The sequence below is a fragment of the Bombus flavifrons genome, chromosome 6 (assembly GCF_040668555.2).
Source record: "Bombus flavifrons isolate JBK064 chromosome 6, iyBomFlav1_principal, whole genome shotgun sequence".
Lineage (NCBI taxonomy): Eukaryota > Metazoa > Arthropoda > Insecta > Hymenoptera > Apidae > Bombus > Bombus flavifrons.
Genome location: NC_138447.1, coordinates 8,940,904 through 8,965,002, shown reverse-complemented (window position 1 = coordinate 8,965,002; position 24,099 = coordinate 8,940,904). Strand labels below are relative to the sequence as shown.

The 24,099-nt window shown below is 41.0% G+C and overlaps 1 protein-coding gene and 1 long non-coding RNA gene across 8 annotated transcripts in view; one reads left to right on the top strand and one right to left on the bottom strand.

The window, feature by feature from the left end:
- LOC138181175 (uncharacterized) overlaps positions 1-24,099 on the bottom strand; it is a 164,189-nt gene that overhangs the window by 83,019 nt on the left and 57,071 nt on the right. The gene's annotated exons all lie outside the window — the stretch shown is intronic.
- Positions 1-24,099, top strand: part of InR-2 (insulin-like receptor-like) — a 114,058-nt gene that overhangs the window by 83,506 nt on the left and 6,453 nt on the right. For 5 of the 6 annotated variants that reach the window (XM_069115803.1, XM_069115801.1, XM_069115802.1 and 2 more), the window contains 9 exons: positions 3,543-3,717; positions 5,410-5,656; positions 17,878-17,983; positions 19,907-21,307; positions 21,580-21,854; positions 22,062-22,424; positions 22,541-23,076; positions 23,248-23,743; positions 23,852-24,096. In XM_069115803.1, coding sequence (XP_068971904.1) covers positions 3,543-3,717; positions 5,410-5,656; positions 17,878-17,983; positions 19,907-21,307; positions 21,580-21,854; positions 22,062-22,424; positions 22,541-23,076; positions 23,248-23,743; positions 23,852-24,096 — 3,844 coding nt within the window. Of the gene's footprint in view, positions 1-1,546; positions 1,622-3,542; positions 3,718-5,409; positions 5,657-17,877; positions 17,984-19,906; positions 21,308-21,579; positions 21,855-22,061; positions 22,425-22,540; positions 23,077-23,247; positions 23,744-23,851; positions 24,097-24,099 lie in introns of those variants that run through there. The other variant, XM_069115805.1, reaches the window with a different exon arrangement.

Here is a 24,099-nt window from a genome sequence, read left to right as displayed (position 1 = left end):
TTGTAGGTGGAAATAAATATATATATAGAAAGGTATAATAAATAACGAACAAAATTTTGCACAAATACGTGGATTTTCTTCTCGCAATCAGAATGTGAATTCGATAGAATCCAATAATGTGAGTTGATTGAAAAGAAATTACAAATGGAATGTTGCAATTAACCCAACGTTGGCGTTCAACGGATTAAGAAAGTACAGTGGTGTCTGTTTAAATGAGGCATACTTGCTTAACCTTTACGTTGCAGGATCCCTGTACACTGTAATAGTAGCCAGCTATAAAGCAAGACAGTGACCGCAAAAACATATCAATTGATTTTCTTTTCATCTTTGGATAATTGAACATTTTAATTTTTTAGCTGTAATAGTTGTTTCTCAATATAATGTGATATACAGGGTGGTTGGTAACTGGTAGTAGAAGCGAAAAGGGGGTGATTCTGCGCGAAAAAAGAAGTCGAAAATATAGAATAAAAATTTTTCGTTTGAGGCTTTGTTTTCGAATAAATCGACTTTGAATTTTCGCTAGGTACGCGTGCACTTTATCACGTCTCGTTATAACGGATCTCACTGTAGATCGTTGTCTCGATGGAAAAATTAAAAAAAAAATTTTATTCTATATTTTCGATTTCTTTTTTCGCGTAGAATCACCCCCTTTCCGCTTATACCACCAGTTACCAACCACCCTGTATATCGCAATAAGGAAGGACCAAGCTTTTTACGACCTTGATTCTACTTTTTGCACTTACAGTTATCGTAACTCCGCTCTAACAATGGAACGCTTTGCCAGAAAGATTCAGTGACCCCGTAGACGACTAAGAATACCAAAGAACTTAAGAACACATTGTTGATATATGACGAGTAAGCTGGTGAATTCACGCATAAGCGTTGTCACCGGTGGCACACATTAATTTTTTGCATAAAATAGCCGGTGGTGCGACTTAAAATAAAGAAACCTTTGTATAAACTAGTCGGTGGTCCGCCGCAAAATAAAATGAAATTTTTGCATAAATTCGCCGGTGGTACGCCACGAAATAAAATACAATTTTTGCATAATCTACAGCCGGTGTTACGCTGCAGAATAAAATAAAATTTTTGCATAAAATAGCCGCTGATACATCCGAAAATGAAATAAAATTTTGCATAAAATAGTCGGTAGTGCGTCTCAAAATAAAATATAAATTTCGCGTAAGCTAGGCCGGTGGTAGGTCGCAAAATGAAATATACATTTTTTGCATAATAGTAGCCGATCGACGATGTGTTAAAAATCGAAGATTTAGATATAGGTTGCACCGTTGATGGCGGTGTTGTGGCGATGAAATCAGGCGAAGCGAAGCGACACAGCGGCCGCGTGCCTAGATCAACTCGCGCGCGCTCTCATGTTTATCCCAATGTCAGCCGTCGCGAGTATTTTTAGCGCAACCCGTTACAGTTGACCGCGACGAGTCGACGCTTCGTCACGGTTCTTCCAGCGACGATACGTAGCGTCGCGTCGCGTCGCGTCGCGTAGCGTCATGTCGCGTCGTGGCCACACGTCTGCATACACGTGAACCGACACGCTACTTCGCCACGCGACCCAGTATTGACTCTTTGTTATTCTATTAGCTCGATTCAGAACATTCTTATGGTGCGTATCTAGATCGAATGCTCATTCTTTCTCCGCTTTAGTATAATTTGGTAAAATGAAAGTACGAACGAGCGTTCGTTCTCCGCTTAGCGACTGCTTACCGAATCGGAAATCAAACATCCGAATGTTGGAGCAAAAATGCTCCAAAAACGCTTGTTCGACTCCTTTTTAGGGTTTCGGTCCACCTTCTACGAAAGTTCGCTCACGTTCGCCGCGAAGGTATAGAGAATAAACAGACGACTAATAAATTCAATTTCTCTTAGAATATTTAAAGGTACATTATCTGCTCTTTAAAGCGCTATAAATACGTATAGAATGGCTTTTAAACCGTCGAGTAATAATTAGAAAATAAAGTTGAATTTGGTATAAATTCCCTATTTATAATAAATGCTGGATATTGTAATATTTGTATCGTAATTATTTATTTTATCGTGAAACTGGATTGAAATTGAACCTGGTTTTACAAAACAAAACTATTATAAAACTAAACTTGCACGTAACTACGATAACATAAAGACGTATTCTTTGATTATCCCTCCTCTTTATCTCTTGATACTTTACCTTTATAAAAACATTCTTCCTGTTACACTTCAATCACGCGTTCATTTATTCCGCCGTTTATTACCTATTTATTCTTCCTCGTTCGTACTTATTATTTCCCAATAATTGCACTCTTCTTGTCCTCCCTTTCCCTCTCTGTTAGTGTTTTTCCTCTTTTTCCATGCTCGCCATCGTACGAGAAACCGTATCATCTAAAACGCACGAATCGTTGAAACTAAGATATTTCATACATCGAGTCCATCTTCTCTCCTTATCACCGAGTCTCGTTTCGATCGATCACCGATACCATTCGTAAGCTAAGCTTCGATCGATATCGCATTTTCGATTACTGTGATCGGTATCACGAAGAAAGAGCAGATTAGCGGGTAAGTTGAAGCAAACTGAAAAGAAAGATTTCAGTTTGTTATCGCCAGCTATACTTGGAATGATTCACTGAATAATTTGAATAACTTTGGTGTTCGAGTTGGTCCGGTTTGTCGGATCGTAGAGAAAGAGACTGAGAGAAGGGGAGGCAACGGATATCAACGATCTAGTCAGGTTGCTCGACCTTGCCTCCGGAGGCGAGTTTCGTTTCCCTCTCTGGTCGAGATTTAATGAATCGTAATCGGTGCAGTTGCCACGGCTCAGGGTCGCCGGTGTTCTTCGTCACCCTTTCCTCGATCGTCGGTCGGCTTAGTGTTTTCTGTCTTGATCCAAGGGAACAAAGAAGAATCGGTGGACGCTTCGAAAACGAAATGGAATATTTCTCTACGCCGCTGGCGAATTCACGTCGAATTTCATCAGAATGTAGAGAAAACTCTACAGTGGCTAGAAAAAACATTCGCGAGTTTTTATCAGGCGCTACATTTCATTTTTATAAAATGAAATTTTTATAGTTATTAATATCCTTCGATCTGATTAATCTGTACGAACGCAAGCACGTGCAAATACTTCGTCGTAGCCGTTGTATCGTCGATTTGGATACGCCGAAGATACGCTCGTCGAGTCTATAAACGAGCCGAGTGTTTAAAAGATGCAAAATGTTGTCTAAAAATATCCACTCTATAATTGATATCTTATTTTGTTATTAATGTCATATATTGAAATACACTGTCCAAGTTAGTAACTGAAATTCGACGGAAACGTCTAAAACCACTTTGCTCTTTCGTTCTTAAAGTCGGTAGATTAGATACGTGTGATTGGAGCTTCGGTCTACGAACGCAATTCCAAGAAACGACGAAGATAACAGCGATCACGGTACAAGCTAAAATTCCTTATTACGATGCAAAGAAGCTGTAATGTCTATTTCGATCGATCCTTCCACGATAATTCCTCTGTTCGTCGTATCTGATCGAATCACGTACATCTTTTTCTGTTGCAGTGTGCCAAAGCATAGACATAAGAAACAGCGTGCGTTATTTCTCAAGACTGAAGGGATGCCGACTAGTCGAAGGCTTCGTACAAATTTTGCTGATCGACAACGCCGAGCCGTCGGAGTATGCCAATATCTCTTTCCCGGAACTGAAAGAGATCACCGGATACCTGCTTCTCTATAGGTAATCGTTGGTAGTTCACTTTCAAATAAACGTTAGGCGGAAAAAATATAATGACTGTCTGCTGGGGTATTACGCATCCTCAATTTGTCGAACGATTTAAATTCTCTGTCGTTATTACCGAGTCGAGTAGTTTAGATTAGTTTGCTGATTCACGTTTTCTTTGGGGAGCACGTCATGCAGAGTGAGAAACGACATTTCTACAAGATTTTCCATCTGCAAAAGTATTACGAAACGATAAGAGTGGTTTCTGAAATTCAAGCAATAAAATAAATCATAGATTAGAAGGAAACGATACGACAGGTTCAGTTTTATCGATTTCCTGATCTTTGTGCCATTTATCGACTAAAAAGAAGTATTTTAATATGAAATACTCGATGAAGATGGAATAATCTAATATGTAGATAGAACTAGCGACGTTAATGCTTTCTAAATGTTGGAGACGGCGAGGAAAAGACGTATTTAATTGCAAAATCAAGCGAAAAAGATAGTTTGACGTGGAATCGGTCGATAACGTATTATCAAGAACAGAGGTAACAGATATGAAATGTTCATTTTTATCGGTTTGTTACTTTTTAATGTCGCTCGGAGGCTAACATAGTTGGGAAGGAAATAATTTGTTAGATTCGATTCGAAGATATGTCTCGTAGAATTAATTGCAATCGTTTCTGAAATGTTCGATAAGGTGCAAAATTATGTACATATTTAATCTCACGGTGGAATAAAAAGACGATTTATGCAAATTTCAATTAACATAGAACGGATTACTATGGAAATGACTAAAAATTGCTTATCACGTTTCTTCTTGCACGTGATCCTCGCATTGAATTTTAAAACTTTGTTTCTACGAGAGAGGAAAATACGACATACCGTGCTTCTCTTCAACGTCTTTCAAGTCGAATCGAACGCGCAAAAATTTTTCCTTCCACAAAAGTAACGCTCTTTCACTCTGTTCGTTACATTCGTAAGGGACAAAAAGAACTTTCCATGAACCGTACGAGATGGTCGAACGACGAGTCATTGGCAAATACACAAAGGAATTAAGTGACAGAGCCAACGGGAGCGTCGCGTCGCTGCAAAGTAGAAAACCGGCGCGGTTTATCTGTCTCTACGACTTCCTCTATCGTCGAGGGCCACTAAACTTCGTTGTACGCTGTTATTATCTCGCCGGTTCCTTCTTCAGCTTCCTCCTTCCTCGTTGGTTGCCCCTTTCTGGCCACTTTTTGCGCAAGCATCGAAAAGTACCGTAAACGGCCAGAACATCGGCAGATATAAGTTTGTATCGAGACTTTTATACTTTCTATGAAACGTTCAAGAGTGGGACAAAGGTCGTGCAACGAGGTAGACGCGAAGCAGCAAAATAACTGTGGAAAATATTTCACGTTTCGAAGAAATTTACAATCTTAAAGAAAAAAGAAACTCCTGTGAATAATAGTATTAATATCGCGAAGGATAATATTTCTTCGAATATCTGCGAAATATATTTTTGCGTGTAGGGAAGAGAGAAAGGAACAGTCGATGCATTCCAGTGTACGATAACTAGATCGCGGATGTTCATACGTTTACGAGAAATTTAAATGTGCGAAGATATACAGGAGGCGCGTAATATGATTATAATAAATGTAAAATACATTCGTATCTGTCTTTTCTTCTCTCTTACCTCTATTCTGTTTCTCTTTTGTGTATATGCTATAGGGTAAAAGGGCTGCGAAGTATCGGTCGCCTGTTCCCTAACCTGACCGTGATTCGAGGCCATTCTCTGTTTATAAATTACGCCCTTGTCGCGTTCGAGATGATGAACCTGCAGGAGATCGGGCTGCATAGTCTAACTACCATCGTAAGGGGTTCCGTTCGTTTCGAGAAGAATCCCGCGCTTTGTTACGTGGACACTATCGACTGGGACCTGATTGCTAAGGCTGGCAAAGGAGAACACGTGATCGCGGTAAGTTATCAAATCAAATAATTGTCAAATCTCATAGAAAGTTCTTGTAGAGATCAAAGATTGTTACGCGATTAGTAAAATTTGTTATACGCGACGTTTTACGATTTCGCAATATCCTACGATCGTTTAGAAGATAATTTTTTTTTTTTAAAGAAGAAGCTACTAATAGGAGTTGATCGAGTTTTTCGCGATACTTCGAATTTTCCATTCACTTCGGACATGCGGATTTCATCGACGGCAGAGAAATTCATTTAATCGGGCATTGGCTAAAATTTCGTCGAAGTAAATGGAACACTGGAACTCCATCGTACTCGAAAGACGCGATCGCAAAAGTGTTGATTAATGCGCACTGTGTAAGTGGAATTCGCTGCATAGATGGAAAGCGTACAATTCAGACACTGGCACCGAAATTCCATCTTCTATGGCAAGAAATCGCAATAGCGAGTAACGGCGCCGCCTTCTGGCATGTGGGCCAAGTCTTGGCGGAAATTTGACGATCCTGTGGAGACTAGCAGGAGCATTATCCGGACGTGATGCAACGAACCGTTTCCTTGGCATCCCTCGACATCGGTATAACAATTCTATTGCCCGATAATAAATAGCCGTCAAAATGAAACGTTATTTAACATCTTCGCATGTCGTTGACTTTGAAAATCACGCTCGTTCGTTTCGTATCGTCTAGCGCGACGCTTCTTAAATTTTTTCCACTCGCGATTCCGGGCAAACTTTTTTCGCCAATAATTTTACGCAAGTCCAACTATATACGTGAAAAGGCACACGAGAGAAATATTTATTTGTTTATGTTTGATATAACAGATCGACATACGGGGCAGAAAAGCAAAAAATAAAGAAGAGATGAAAAGAAATAGAAAATGCAGAAACAAAGAGAAAGAATAAAAACAGATACGAAGAAGCAATGAGAAAAGTCATATTATGACACTGGCATAGAAAACGCTCGAGAGAATGTCGAGAAGGATACTGTACATTGACCGAGAAGATGCGATGTGGCAAGAGGATTCCTGCGATTGACCATACGCGATTTATGCAATTACATCGTAACAATCGTAGAATGTGCGATGTTGTTGCGTATGAAACAACAGGTGACTTCTAAAGCTTCTTCATGGTACATTGAGGAATAGCAGCTGCATGATATCCGGACAGTCAACAATCGCCTTTAACTATTTTACTAATAAAGATCGTGTCAGATATTATCCTTCTCTTGCTCAGTATCGGAACATATAAACTATCAACGATACTGACGTAATTGTGAGAATCAACCGTCATCGAACGTTGCTATATTTGGTAGCCAGCCTTAAAAATTTCTGTTGAACTCTCGATATTATGGCTGCAAGACGTACAATACCGAGATCATGTTATACCATCGTATCCTAAAATTGGTCTGACAAGATGACAGTACGATGTTCTATGAGTGTTTGTATTTTTAAGGGACTTGCAGGACCTGTGCATAAGTCCTAAAGAATCAAGACTGGGCTATAAATCAGGATTGGCTGAGAAAATAATACTTAGATCTTTCACATTATCAAGCGTGAATAATGGCGTACTATTTATGGAACAATTAAACGCTAGATTATTTCTCCAATGATTAAAACGCACAATACACTCGGATAAGTTGAGAGATAATTTATTAGCTAAACGTCAGTTACGTAGGCGATCAAGATCGACCTGAATCAACCGGACAGAGTCTGACAAACATCTATTCTGTTAAAGATCCTGAGATCGTTAGATATTTTCATCGGTAGATATATCATTAACCCTTTGCACTGCGAATTTTATTTCAATTTCGTTACCAGTAGCTCCCGACGCTTTCAAGTGTTTTATTTGAAATTCACTTTAACTAAAATATAAGACAATTTAAATAAATAAAGGAAGAAAGGAATTCACTTAAATGCCAGTTTTATTCACACTATCGTTGTGTTTTGTAATTTTTAAGTGTATGATATATCTTGAAACAATCTCCAGGATACAATTCTGGTTTTCTTTCGCACAAAAAACCTGGCTTTCTTTCACAAAGAAAGGTGGGACTGAAAGAATGTCGAGTATGACTCGACAAAGGAGCTTCTGAGATAAAAACTAACGATGATAGGAGTGCAAAGGGTTAACAAATAAAATAAAAGGCGATAGATCCAAGCGAGGATCCTGAGGAACTCTGGATGTACTTTGAATTTCTCTAAAATAGATATTCGCCAAGTTGATAATTTGGATTTCGTCAGATAAAGAATAAGTAGAGTACGGAATAATTTATGAAGTTAAAAGCTTTGTTAAAGTCAATGTATACGTCATCAACTTGGAAGCCCTTCTCAATGCAACCCACTAGGTAGCGATGGTACTCAATCAGATTAGTTAAAGTGGATCGGCCAGTAACAAACCCGTGTTGCTCGTTAATTATTACATCTTTGTAAATAAACGATAGCTCTTTGGTTATTAAGTCTTGAAGAATCTTAGTCGTTCTGTATACAGTTGGAGATATAATCAGAGAAGTTTAATTTTAAACGATTCTCTGTTATATTTACAATTTTATCACCAAAGCTAAATTTACATTTTGCTGAGATAAATCTGCTGTCTTGTCGTTACATAAGCAATTTAATCTCGGCTGAATATTTGATATAAGTGACAGAACATCTTGATCGTTTTTCGTAGACGCGTAGTCTAAAATCTGACAAGTACGTTTAAGAGATTTTTTAGAAATTGTCGGTAATTCTATGCTAGTTCCAAGCAAAAGTTTATTTTTTAGAAGGTCGATGTTTTGTATCTATGTCGACTGATAACTGGACGAATTCTTTTTTATCGTTTGTTGACGAATGACTGACATTTTTCATCTCACTGGTGTGTAAACAGCTGCAAATATTTTCACGGCCCCATAATTCTGTTACGCAAACCTGTGCGATCGCGGCTCCTTTTTAAAAAAAAAAAAATAATCCTGGTCTACGATATTGTTTTCAATTCTATTCTACGAAAAATATATAACAAAATCAGAGTGCAATGTCCCTGAAAAATATCAGCAAAATTGTTGAAGAGTACAAGAGATGAAATTTAAATGGACGTTTCCAAAAAAAGTTCGGTTCGGAAAATGTTTTTTGGCTCGCGGCAAAGATACATTTCGGCAATAATTAATAATTCTCCTAGGTTTTTGCAAGAAAGATCATAATGCGCTAAAATGAGTAGCAATTTTGCAGGAAATAAGTACATTTTTAATAATCAACCTGGTAAACAAATTAAATTGTCACTCAAGTTTGCTAATCTCTCCAGCATAACCGTTTCCTTGTTTACGGATCTCCTATTTTTTAACACATCTTATCGCTCCTGTTAGAAATAAATTCATATTTATATCGTACTGGTATTTGCAAGGACGAGAGTCGATCTAATTGGAATTAATTTGTTATAGCTCTTTATTCCACAGTTACGGAAATTTTCTGTTACCTTTCTTAACGAATGACTCGCTTAAAACAGCGATCATTTGTCAGAGTACAATGTTGCATATACGCACCATGAAATCTGAAAGAGTTGAATTAGATCACGTAAAAACAGAATTGCAGTTTCTCTAACCACGTTAGATCGAAGTCGTATAAAAACGGAATCGAGCGTGTACGGTTGTTCTATTTTCAAGATTGTGTCACGGAACACGGCCCCATTACTCTATAAACCAATCGGACTTTGCATCGTTTCCGCTAGCCAACTTTCCGGCCACGAACGGTATACATCGCACGGAGCAAGTTTCGCGATTCGAACGCGTCGACGACAATCTTTCGCGCGGCGCACCACCGATTGCTTTCGGGTGAACGGTTCCCACGACGATTTTGCCCGATGCAGGGCAATAATATCCCACGGTTCCAGCGTAAATCAGAGAATCGCACTGCTGGCACAGTTCGCGATGAACTATTTCTGTCGTAGATCGACCGACTGTCCTCGCTGCCGGCGGGATAATAATATCGTCACGCCGTCCACGAAGAGGTGAACCGAGTCGTTTTGGTGCGCCACGGCCGATCCAGCCCTCCGCGGAAACCGGTTCCCGAACCGGTTACAATTTCAAAACGATCAGACGTTCTTGAAATAAACGTTAACCCTCCGAGGCTATACCTTTCAGCAGCTGAATCGAGTCGAAATGACCCAGAATATACGTACATCTACAGATTAAGACGTACGCTATCGCTTAGAAATACCAGCACATTTGTTTATGTCCGACAAGCTGTACTTTAAGCGTAAAGTCGCCGGTAACTTGTACTGCAATGATTTGATCCGTTACAATTAAATTACCGATTTTGATATTATAATCGTGGAAAATTGAGGGGCTCGAAGATGCACAGAGAACGTATGTAATATGCAGAAATAAACGTGAAATGTGTAAAGTATGTGGCAATCTTCGTAATATTAGGTTGTCCGAAAATTGTTTTTCTTTTACAACGACGAATTTTTATAGAAACATGAAACCTAATCTGTCGAACGTTGCGATCCTTATTTTGATAGAACAAAATCGATCATACGTAATTCGATAAAATGATATAAAACGAAAAATATTGTACATCTATTTCCTTATAAAACGAAAGAAACGGGAAATTGGTTCAATAGCCATTTTATGCCATTATCGATCGACTACAACGAAAGAAAGTAGATTCCAGTAGCAAATTTATTAAACACGTACGTAATAGCATTCGACTAGAGCCGAGTATAACACTGTAAAACTGAGTAGAACAAGATGAAATCGAAGATACGCAGTAGCTATATTACACCGGTGAGCATCGGATCAAAACGATCCAGATCCAGTGTCCGATAGTTAAAGACTGATTCGCGAAAGCATGTGTGCCATAGCGTTCGACTATGCTCAAATATAGCATTGTAAAGATGAGGATAACAAGAATGAAATGCAAGATATGCGGCAGCTATATTACAGCAGCGAGGATCGGATCAAAACGATCCAGATCCAGTATCCGAGAGTTAAAGGCTGACTCGTGAAAGCACACCGTCAGTTCGATGGATCGGCGTATTTGAAAGGCTCGATGCTGCGAAACCCGATCGATTCGACGCGCAATCGTCGACAGTGTTGCAAATATCCTATACAATGTTCCTTAAATGTAAATCTCATTTAACGCGATGGAATGCGGTTCGTCACGCTTGCCGCCCTCTGTAGATACAATGAAAGCTGGCGTTTTAATCCAGTCCCCATCAACCAGCTGACAATGCGTTAATTCGCGTTTAATGCGGAACATGCACACCGATCCGTGCAAGTGGCAAGCGGATAAGCGCTGCGTCATGTCGATCCAACCCTGCCAACCGATCCTTTCTTTCCGCCGTGTCACGCGCGGCAGCTTTACGCGCCACAGCCGAGAGTAACCGATCGCAGTTACAAACTTTCGCCGGTGAGAAATACCATTCGACGTTATCAGCGACCATGTAACACGCGGAAAACGTCGCTCTATCGAGAGATCGTAGTACGGCAATCTCTCTCTCTCTCTCTCTCTCTCTCTCTCTCTCTCTCTCTCTCTCTCTCGAGAAGGAGACAGCTGGAACACTCGTTAATTCGGAAAATATAACGCGCGTCTCTCGAGCTCGTCGTCCTGCCTCGTTATCGGTTGGAATACACGTTGCCAACTCACGTACATCATGCACCATGTGTTTTAGTTTCCAACTTTGGAGAACGTATGGTTTGCGTTACACGCGAATCGTTCGATCGGAGCATTTGAAACTTCGTTTTTCGTTTCGGCTATCCCGAATCTCCGAGAAGCGTATACTTATGTTTTTATCAGATTCGCGAGATCGCGCGAGCAAGCGTATACTGCAAAGGGCGATTCCGACAAATCTGGTCTGAAGTGTGATCGGCTTCGTTCGAGCGTGCGGTTTTCGGACAAAGAGATTCGAATCTCTAGGAACGTGTTCCTTCGTGATTCCCGAGAGTTTCGTTCGGATTATCGACAATTACGAAACGCCTCGAAGAGCTTTCATTTCTCGACGCATCCCGCGGTAAAAACTTCCACTCGGTTAACGCTCTTACTGGCAATTTGCACCGGTTACGAAGAAGTTTCGATCAAAGAGGATCCATCGGAGCAACGGCGCGTGCCGTTATTCGCTGGTTTGTGGGTGAATTCGACGAGAGAAGAACGATAATGACATTATCGTCGCGCGATCACGACGAACGAATTTCGCGCACGTTAGTCTGCCAACTGTGAGAAAATGTAACGTGCGATTCATGCTCGGCTACCTAGCAGCCTAGCCGATTTCACGAAACAATTCTGTACAATGTTTTAGTACCTTGTATCTCTGTCAATTTTTGGAAAACTTCAGTTCTGTGTTTACCAGGTATGTAAATATGAAACCGGAATTTGCCTATAGATGGTCCTAGCTGATAATGTAGTTATCACTAAACTGCGTCATTGATGCCAAAAGTCTTTGTTGACATCTCACAAACATTTTCGACTCAGAACAATACAAGTTTCATACAACAGCATAGTTTGTAATAGCGTTGAACATGTCAAATTTTGTGCCTGGAAACTACGATTCGCGGACAGCATTGATTTTCTGTTACCATTTGAAGAAAACTGCTGCAGAATCGCATCGAATGCTTGTCGAAACTTACGGTGAGCATGCTCTTGGTAAATCACAGTGCTCTGAGTGGTTTAAAAAATTCAGCAGTGGCAATTTTGACGCGAGGAACGAAGAACGTGGAAGATCACCGAAAAAGACCACCGAGCTGTTAAAACCTGGCGAAACCGTTAATACTGAGCGCTACCGACAACAAATGATCGATTTGAATCAAGTTTTGCGTGAAAAACGACCAGAATATCAAAAAAGGCAACACAAAACAATTTTGCTTCGTGATAATGCACCATCGCATACAGCAAAACCGGTCAAGGAAACGATCGAAGCGTTCAGTTGGGAAATATTTTCGCACGCGGCTTACTCACCAGACTTGGCTTCGACCGATTACTATTTATTTGCATCGATGGGACACGCACTTTCTGACCAGCACTTCACTCCTTACGAAAATGTACGAAAATGGCTCGATGACTGGTTTGCCTCAAAAGAGCGACAGTTTTTTTGGCGTGGCATCCACCAATTGCCAGACAGGTGGGAAAAATGTATAGCTAGCGATGGGCAATACTTCGAATAAAATATTTTTAATCATTTTCATACAATAAACGTGTATTTTCTATACAAAAATTCCGGTTTCATATTTACATATCTGGTATAATTCTCTGGTGTAATAACAAACCTGTGCTCTTGTTTCATATTATGCATAAAATAATTAGAAACTGTGACATTGTTTTTAAACGGAGAAGCGTTTCTGTTATTCGAACACTTGGTACTCAAGCGTTCCATTATTCAAAAATCGTCATTCCTCTTACGTTAATATCGTACGATTCAAATTCTGAACAATTTTTCAATTCTGATATTCTCCTTGTAAAATAAAATAATTTTTGTAGGAAATAGTTGTTTTTCAGAGCAAACCTTCTTGTCATAAAATTAACTATTTCTTGCGTTTTACTATTTCTTCCTTGCTCTTGTAATAAATTCGCACTATATGATAAATGCAGCGTTTAGTATTTTCCTTTGCACGAAGGTGTCTGTTTTCTGAGATTTAATTCAATACGATTAATATGACCGATAGATGTTTATGCAAAGTCAGTTTTTAATAACGTATGCAAAGAGATAGAATCTAAATGAACACTTACTCGTTAAATATTATTACGAGTGCTATATTTCAATATTTTATGAGTTTCAATATTTTATACAGAGTTTCCGGTTACGTAGGAAACAAAAAGCAAAAACATGCAAATTATTGGAAAATTATAAACTGTATGAAAAAGTGATTCAGACAAAAAGTGAATGGGTTCAGAAGGGCGTAATTTCGTGCAATTAGCTTTTTAATTAGCTTTTTTTGTAGATGGCTAGCTGCAGGTTATATGAAACTGGCATCAACGTTTACGTGACATTTACGTTTTTTAAAATGGGATCATAAAATTTTTAATGCAGTAAATCGATCCGTCTCGGTCCTCTCCCCAAAAAGAAAATTCAACCTGTTTATGTCGGAGAACTATTAGCTTAGCAAATATTTTATCTTTAATTTGTCAAAGTTAAATTTGTTTAATTTGTTTAGTTTAATTTGTCAACGTATGGAAGACAAAGACGACGTGAACCTAAGAACTCCACGTCTCGCCGTTCCTTGTCTTTTATACGTTAAATTTGACAAATGCAAGTATATACCAATTTTCCAGGGAACGTTTACTGTATTTGAAACTACATGATTCCATTAAAAAAAACCTGCATTACCTGGCCACGTAGAAACGAATCGACTACAACCAGTTTATTTGCCCTTTGAAATCATCCAATTCGTGTCTGAATTATTTTTTCCCCACGGTGTATATTTTTCCAATAATTTGCACTTTTCGTTTGTAACTGGACACCCTGTGTATCTTTGCATATCATACAAATTTCGAATCTACAACCTGTAACTTTAAGGAAATACGCCGAAAATTACCATTAACCGACGAAGACGTTTAACGAGCAAGCAATACTTCTCCTACGAACGTTGGATCACGTTATATCGCACGACACGATCGCTAGATTAGTCGAGTACGCGACGTTTTATTTCCACTTTGCCCTGTAAAATTTCGACTCGTCGATGTCTGTGGTGAGTTTGGAAATCGTAAGCGACACAGGGTACTCGATAAAGTACAGCCGTAGAAAAAAAAGCGTCGGAAAGGGAATAGATCAGAGACATGGAAATCCCGTCGCTAATTGCCGCGCGATACGTCCTGAATTATTTCTCTGGCGACCAACGACCAGAACGACGAGGGTGGACGTATGGATCGAACGGGGTAGCGAGTCGTGGTAATAAAAAGGGCGAGCCGTACTAGTGGAGCTCACGAGCTTGACGGCGACTCTTTTCCATCGGCAACTTTTATTTAAACTTTCATTGTCCGCTAATGGAAACGCAACGCAATGCAACGCAACGCCGTTTCGTCCGCGGCCGAGCGTTCTTTCGACGCTCTTTATTGATTCCTGCGACGCTAACGCGTCATATATGACGCGTCGCGTGCCCGCCGCTTCCGCGAGATAAATCTGTCCAACGGTCACGCGTCAATCTCTTTTCCTCTATCTCTATTTTTTCCCGACTTGCCTGATAACGTGACCGCGATCTCTCCGGTAATTATTTCCTATCATTGAATCTTGCAACTGTGAAGAAGATTCGATATGCGTCAGCTGGTCAACATCTTTTCGGAGAATCTATCAATCTATCGAGAACTGAGGAATATCGCAACGTCATAAATACATTAGGTTTCTTTAAATTTCGTAAAATCGTAGAATCTGGCTGGAGGATATAACGTACGTAGCAGCGAAAGAGAAAATGAATCGAATCCTTGGAAATCAGGCAGATGACAAGCTTGTTGTATATTGTGCGAAATCACGTGGATGGAACTCTTTAACCCTTTGAGCGCTATGAACGCGATATACCTTCTCGTACAACCATTCAATTTAGGCTAAAAGTGGCGTTAAAGTGGCGTGATAAAAAAAACGTATGGATGTCATCCACCTGACATTTTGATGATTTCGTTGAAACAAAAAAAGAAAAAAAGAATTAATTATCAAACTGGCAAACCAAAGCGAAAAACAAAGCGTGTAGCAGACTGCAATGTCTTGATGAGCGCAGATGATAAAATCGATATGATTTCGAGTTCACTTCAATGCTTTCGAAAAAGCACGAAATGGTATAAAAAATATTTTTTCCACCTCTTAGACCTCGCTATATACAATGCATACATTCTTTGTAAAAATGCTAATAATAAAACTGGAACATTTGAAATTTTCATCTGCCTCTCATAAAACATATTTTGCAAAAATACCTACCACGCTGAATAGAGGCTAAAGGAGGAAGATTCATTCGGACGACCTTCTATTTCTGTTAACGAAGGGGCATTTTCCTACATCCTGCGCAGCTAAAGAAAATAATAAACATTGTTCACGACGAAGACCGTTTGCACTAAACATAATCGCAGAACTGATTCGCGTTACGAATACAAAAATTGTAACATTGGCTTATGTATTGAACCCTGCTGTACCATACAATACAAAATCATTAAATTTTCAATTAAAAAATAAATTTTCAAGCTTTTATATTCTTCATGTTATTATTTCTCGATGAAATAAATGGTTATTAACGCTTTTCAGGTCACTGCATCATTTATTTTAATTACAATCGATATATTTTGCGATGAAAATTCAGTCCGCTCAACTTGCGCTCTTTCATAAAAAATACTCAGCCCACGGTGTGTTTCTTCGTAAAGAGTGGGTAGTCCACGGCGCACGCTTAACGTCGGACGACGCAGCGCTCAAAGGATTAAAACCATCGAAATATTTGCAAATGTAAAAGCACCGAAGTAATTTACACGCCTAATACTTAACACACAATTTTTCTACGAACAGAAAATAACGCAAGTAATTGGTAACCGAATTACCAACGAAGGTGACGGATTTTATTATCGTACGAAAATTGTCCTTGTGATTCGATTAAACGGTAGCCGAAAATCACTATGTCCATTCACTATTTCAAAGTCGTAGTAAGATACCGGTTTGTTTCGTTGATCTTCGTAACCCCCGTGCCACGACAATCCCGATAAATATCTCATTTCTCGAGTCCGACCGATAGGATGGTAGCTCGTCGCAGCAACGGGTCGCAAGGGTGATCGATAGAACGTGACCGGGTCAGAGGGTTAATTAGTTTCCGGCTGGCGCGCTAAAAAATTCGAGCGTGTCGCGAGGGTCGAGGGTCGAGGGTTCGTCGCAAAGTTTCGAGCTTTCAACGAGGCGCGATCGTCGAGAGTACCGTACGTACACCCAATTGCATCGTTTGATCGCTAGAAAAAACTCGTTATTCAATTTTGAAATTGTAATTTCGAATTTAAAAATATCGAAATTTTCATTTGAACGGAAATTTCTTTTCACATTGCGAATTTTTGTTCACATTGCCGAATCGGTCAGATTAACCACACGTTACTCTAACATTTAACGTCGATTAACTCGTTCAGACAGCTTTGGGGTTCTGGCATTCTCCGATTTTCGTGGTACTTTTGGAATCGTTCGATTCGGATGTCGAATATAGCGTGAAATATCGTTTTCAGCCAGCAGTCGAATTTTTCGACAGGATACTAATTTTTTACGAACTTTTACCCGAATACCATGTTTATTCGTATTGCTTGATTCCGTCGATGGTACGAGAACAGGAAATGAGCTTCGTGTTTACAGGATGTCGACGTTTGAACAATCGACGGGCGGAAAGTCGCAGTGGCGCGTGTCAAAATTTGTAGAATTTATTTCAGTCACCTGTTTCAACTTTTAAAGCTATCATCCCTTTAACTTCGTAATCGATTAAGTGATATCTTTATTCCCTTATGCATTATATTATAGCGAGCTTTTGCTAACGTTGAATAAAGAACGTGTTTTATGAGAAATGTTGCATCCACTTACACCGCTATGATTGCTGGCCCATCAATTTCAACGTTTTCGTATCTAAGTTGTGAAAAATTAGAAAAGAAGAGAAGATTGGTAATCGAGATGGTAAACTTTTAGAACTTTTACAACGCGAGGAAACGTAAAACGAAAGTTTCGCCGCGAGATTTTCGGTTTAGACACTGAAGAAAAATCGCAACTCTTTAAGAACGGCGCTAAAACAAAGGCCACGTACAGAAGAGATGTATCGCGAAGTGTATGAAACTAAAAGTTTCGCTGAAGCCGGAAAAATAGCATAACGGCGATAAAAATAAATAATGGAAGGCGCCAGACGTATCGATCCAACCTTTAGCACTCCACAGCCTCTACGGAAGTTAAGGAATTCTCTTGGCCGGCGCGGCGTGTAGCTAACAAGGTGGTAAACTCTCCCCTTCGTGCGCGATTTTCGTCCTTGGAGTCCCACGTGTTTCCAAACGTTTGGCGTATTGAAATTTTTACGATTTCAACGATTATAGAAATTTCAACAATTGGGCCACGACACCGCGTGTCCTACGAGCAATCGTCATAGTGAAATAATAATTAAATAACAAATTTTTTATGAAATCATCGTTCACGGTAAAAGCAATCCATCGATAAAGTATTAATAGACGAGTAATACGTCGTCGATGTTACAGAGGAAAAACTAGGTTCAAAAATGGGTAGAAATATTTTGATGGATCGCTTGAATATTTCAATATTGATTTTTCCTGTATTTCTGTTCACAGGGGAACAATCCGAGAAATGGATGCCCAGTGTGCGAGAAGCACTGTCCGCAAAGACAGACCAAGTCGGATGAATACTTGTGTTGGAACCAGCAACACTGCCAACAAAGTAATTGTTTTTCTCTCTGGAATTATGAATTTCGCATGAAATATAATAGTAGTCTCTCTCTCTCTCTCTCTCTCTCTCTCTTTTGATCGGTCTTTTTGTGATAGAGCAGAGTCTATAAAACAAGGTAAAATTTGGAACGAAATATTCAGAGGAGAATTCCATTTAGAAAACATATGGTAAAAGGCACATTTAGTTGCACGAAAGTTTATGCGTCGTGTAATATCAAGACCAAATTTTTTTTAGATTAAATTTTGTTTTATGCTAAATTCGACGTACGATGAATACGTTACAGATAATAACGTGGCGGATGAAAAGGAGACCGGGTAAAAGGGAAGCTCTAGTATATCGTCAATTCTAGCAATTTTCGTTTATGCAAATAAGAAATTTCGATAGAACTACAACCGTCTGAACGCATCAAGGGAAGCCACAGTTCACGTATAATAGGAACTTATCGATTCTCCAATCATTTTCTCGTTTTCGCTGTATCGTCTTGCCGAATCCAAGCTACTCTGTCCATATCTTTTGTTTATTATATCGAAACTAACGTTATATACGGTAAGTTTAATTATTTCGTGCAAAGTTCAAGATCGAACTTCAACATGTCGAAGCTTAGGTGTTCCAGACGGACGCTACTTTCTTAGTTTCACTAGAAATCGATCCCAGTCTCGAAGCATGACAGCCGCCGTTTCATCTGAAAATATCGTTTCTCGACAAAGTAGAGAAATCGCGCGCCAGGTAGAACGAAAGTTGGAAATTCCCTGTCAGCCGATGTTAATTCGTAACGCGGCGATGTCGCAGGGGAAATTCCCGATGTTGGTCGGCCGCGTTGTCCGAGTGGAAGATGAAAGGACACGCACGTTTCCAGCTATCTTCGACGGCTGCCGCTCCCACGCGTGACGACGACCCATTCTCGATCACGCTCCCGCCCCGTTCGTTCCTTCCTTCCGAAATTATCCGATTATTCGCTGGCCTTGTGGAAAATGGAGGCTGTCTGGCCGCGAGGAAAGGGGCGACGAGAAATTGGCGGCGGCGCGACACGTTGGCCACCGTAGGCGGCTCACCCGTGGGCGCTACGACTCTAAATTACACTCAACGGACCTTTGCGCGGGTAAAAACTGACAGGAATGCGCTAAACATCGCTGTACTAGCAATCGCGTGCCGCTTGAACTTTCCATAGAACGCCGATAGTCGTTTAGTTCCACGGTAGCTCGAGTGTTTCACGTCGATTTATGAGAAGCTTATTTTTGGATAATTTCTCAAGGGCGAAATGTTTTTCTTTTCTTCTATATTTCCTTTTTTATATTTCATTTTCTTTTTTTTTTTTTGGCGAATTTTCGATGTGTTTCGCGTTTATCGATCGTATCGTAGGCTGTTCGTTAGCGAGAAGCGGCCCCTTTCGCAAAAATTACAGGGAAAGTTGGAGACGTCGCCACGTGTCCCCACGGAGAACGTGACAAGACTTCATCCGGTGAGACGCACGTTCGAGGCTACATCCGTGTGGTTGTTTACCCGGAACAGTGGCTTGAATTTTTTCACGCGTAGTCATCAAACAGCCATTTTATCCGTTAAAAAGATTCAACCTTGTACTTATATATTAAACATCGGACAGTGTCTCCTTGATGCTTCTATTAACAGCTATCTTATCGAATGAAGGCGAAGTCTCTGGAACGAGGTAGGATTTAAAAGACACAGAAGACAGAGGGATTTATAAGATATCTTCAACCGTTGAACCGCTAATTTTACTCGTAGAAGTGTCGGGAATAGCGCGTTGGTCAATTAGGTGGACGAGGGAAAATAAGGAAAAAGCTTAGGTCGAAGATGCTATGTGGAATCGTAGGACAGTAGAGATGAGAACACCTTCGTACAACGTCATAGATAGTACGTGTTGTTAGTATCATTCGCGTTCTAATTTGTTCGTTTCAGTCTGCGATCGAAAGTGCGAGAACAACGCATGCGACGAGTCCGGAACGTGTTGCCATCCGTCGTGTCTAGGCACGTGCACTGGCCCGACGAATCGCGACTGCGTCGTCTGCAAAGACGTGGTAACCGACAACAACGAGTGCAGGGAACAGTGCCCTAACGGTACCTTGGAATTCATGAACCATCGATGCATCAACGAGGAGAGGTGCCTTGGAATGCAGAAACCACGGGAAGTGTTCAACGTGAAGAACTACCCGTATAAATCGTTCAATGGAAGCTGCGTAATGGAGTGTCCACCGGGCTACATGGACGAAGAATCGAATGGCAAAGTGTCGTGTAAAAAATGCGAGGGACCCTGTCAGAAAGAGTGTGCCGGAGCGAACGTGGACAGCATCGCCTCGGCGCAGAAACTTCGCGGATGCACTCACATCACCGGCAGTTTAGAGATCCAGATTCGAGGTGGGAAGAATATCGTGAAAGAGCTAGAAGACAGTCTGAGCACCATAGAAGAGATCGACGGCTACTTGAAGATCGTGCGTAGCTTCCCACTGATATCTCTCAACTTCCTGAAGAACCTGCGAGTGATACGCGGAAACGACATCGACAACTCCAAATACTCGTTATTGGTAATGGACAACCAAAATCTACAGGAACTCTGGGACTGGAGTTTGCACAAAGATATTAAAATCCTGTCGAAAGGTGGCATAGGAAAGATCTTCTTTCATCTAAATCCGAAACTGTGTTTGTACAAAATCGAGATGCTTCGAGAAAAGGCGGGTTTACGACCTTTTACGGATTACGAGGTGGCGCCTAATAGCAACGGCGACAAAGTTGCGTGTAACGTAACCGAACTGAGGACCAGGGTTGGTAAGAAGTCACCGTGGGGTGCGGTGATCGAGTGGGAACCGTTTATTCACCACGACGCCAGGTCTCTTCTTGGATACGTGGTGTATTTCATCGAGGCACCCAACATGAACGTAACGATGTACGATGGTAGAGACGCGTGTGGTGGAGATGGTTGGAAGGTCGATGATGTGTCCGCAAGTACGAATACCACCCTGATGGAAGGATCCAAGTTTGGGTCTGGTCGACAGGAGAAGAACGTACACACGCATTACTTGTCTCAGCTGAAGCCATACACGCAGTACGCTTATTACGTGAAGACTTACACTATTGCCACGGAAAGGTCCGGAGCCCAGAGCAACCTAACATACTTCAGAACGATGCCGGAAGCTCCTAGCTCACCCAGGTCCCTTATGACCTGGAGTAATTCGAGCAGCGAGCTGATCATGTCCTGGCTGCCACCTCTTCACAAGAACGGAAACCTAACGCACTATCGGATCTTTGGACGATGGGAGCCGGACGACCCTAATTTCATCGATCAGAGGAATTATTGCGAGGAACGTGAGTACATCGATTGTGCGATCAATTTTATCAATTTTATCAATCCTTTGATATTTATACATGTGATATGCACGGATACGGGAAAGTGTTCGATTCGCGCAAGCTCGTAATATTCAGGGGCAGAGCTTGTCGCGATTGTATAAACGATTCGATAAGGAAAGAATTAATATTTGATCGATAATATTTAACATTAATACTTGAATTGATTTTTTACTTGAGTAAAAAAGAAATCAGGTAGATCTAACGATAATTAAAATGTGTTGCATGCTTAGCTCTGATGCTGACAGATAAGAAGGCGCTCGCAGAGGAGGAGAGGAAACGAATAGAGGAAGAGAAAGAGCAAATGATACCTGAAACTGGCACCTGCGAATGTCCTGATCGAGAAACCGATCAGTCTCTTCGAGAGAAAGAAGCGTCCAGCGCGATCGAATTCGAAGACGCTTTACACAATCAGGTCTATATAAAACGAAAACCGAAGAAGAAGCGCGACGTTTCGGAGATGTCGTTCATTCTATCCAGGAAAACGAAATCGTTGGATCGAGATCAGGTAAAGCATCGCTCAACTTCATCGAAAAGTATTTATAGCGTTTCCATACGCTTAGCCAACGTGGTATCGAGTTTTGTACATCCCCGTTGCAAAATTGCATTTATAGTCGCTTGATTCTCGCTTTCTTAAGTGATCAATCAGGAGTTAAGTCCCCTCCATGTCCTTTTCAAATTCATCTTCCTAACCTTTCCACTTTTATATTTACAGCCTGTAATGGAAAAGATCGAGAACGGAACGTACATAGTGTTCGAGCAATTGGTGCCCAGCATGAATCTCTCCTTCGTAATGAAAAACCTACGCCACTTTGCCGCTTATAACATCGAGGTGCAGGCTTGCAGAGCGCAAGAAATGAACGACACTTACAAGAAATGCTCCACCAAAAGTATGAGAACATATCGCACGTTACCCCTGGAAAGCGCCGATAACATTCCTCCCAACACCTTCAAGATGAGCATATCCGGTGAAAATAACAGTCTCACCATGGTTACTCTGCAGTGGGATGAGCCACCTCAACCCAACGGTCTGATCATCACCTATCAGATCGAGTACAAGAGGGTTGACATACAAAACGTGAGTGGAATTCACGTCTATCTAACTTCTATTGGTTCATCCTCTTAAACTTTGTTCACAGCATCGGGTTTCGAATTTTGCAACAATTCTGTGAACAAAAGATTATCCTGTTTCAGTACAAACCGACCGTGGTGTGCATCACGAGGCGGGACTTCACGAAAGCAGGCAACTCGTACGTCCTTAAAGAGCTTCCCGCCGGAAACTACTCCGTGAAAGTTCGTGCGACGAGTCTTGCCGGCTATGGCGCCTATACGCACGTAAAATACTTCTACATCGAGGAGAGAAACACCCTAAGTACTTTCTGGGTGATATTCTGGCTGTTATTTTGCGCGATCATCGCGATCTTTAGCTTCGTCTCGTTCTACGTCTGTAAACGAAAGTTCTTGAGGAACGTTCCTAATGTGACGTTGATCGCAACCGTGAATCCGGAGTACGTGAGCACTCCGTATGTGTTGGACGAGTGGGAGGTACCAAGAGAAAAGATCGAGATGCTGAAATCGTTGGGAACTGGCACATTCGGCATGGTTTACGAAGGAATAGCTAAGGACATCGTGAAGGGTAAACCGGAAGTACGGTGCGCTGTGAAAACGGTGAACAAGGACGCCACTGATCGGGAGAGAATCGAGTTTCTCAACGAAGCATCCGTGATGAAGTAAGTTGATGAATAATCCGAACACGTTGCAGGGCAAAAATAACCCGTGCTCGTGCTTATCTTTCTACAGGAAAGTAAAAATATACTCTGGCGTCTTTGATTTCCATGTAATTAAAAGTCGAGAAACATCCGCTGTTTAATTATATGACTATGCGAATCTTTTCTTTGCAGGGGTTTCGACGCTCATCACGTGGTCAAGCTTCTTGGCGTGGTAACTCGTGGGCAACCAACCTTGGTCATTATGGAGTTGATGGTGAACGGCGACTTGAAGAGGTACTTGAGGAGTCACAGGCCAGGCACATGCGAGAACATGATTAACGCGCCACCAAAATTAGACAGGATACTTCAGATGGCAATTGAAATCGCCGATGGAATGGCCTACCTCTCTACGAAGAAATTCGTGCACAGAGATCTGGCCGCTCGGAATTGCATGGTTGCGGAAGATTTAACGGTAAAGGTGGGAGACTTCGGAATGACGAGGGACATTTACGAGAGGGACTATTATCGAAAAGGAAGCAAAGGCTTATTGCCAGTCAGATGGATGGCACCAGAAAGTTTGAAAGACGGTGTATTTAGCAGTTATTCGGATGTGTGGAGCTATGGAGTTGTGTTATGGGAAATGGTGACTTTTGCATCGCAGCCATACCAAGGTCTATCGAACGAGCAGGTACGTGTGTTTTAATTTGTAACTAAAATTATGTTTACAACGATAAGAAATTTGTACAAAAATCCACAGTCTCTTTATATCGTCACAACCTCTCTTAACGTACATTAGGTTCTGCGGTACGTGATCGAAGGAGGAGTTATGGAACGGCCAGAGAACTGTCCAGAGTTGTTATATGAACTGATGAAGCACACCTGGAGACATAAGGCGACCAGAAGACCCACGTTTATGGACATCGCGAGTATGTTGCTAAAGCATATCGACTCGGACCGTTTCCAGAATGTCAGTTTCTATCACAGTGTAGAAGGAGTGGAAGCAAGGAATCAAAACAAGTCCAACTCACCACAGATAGATCAGTG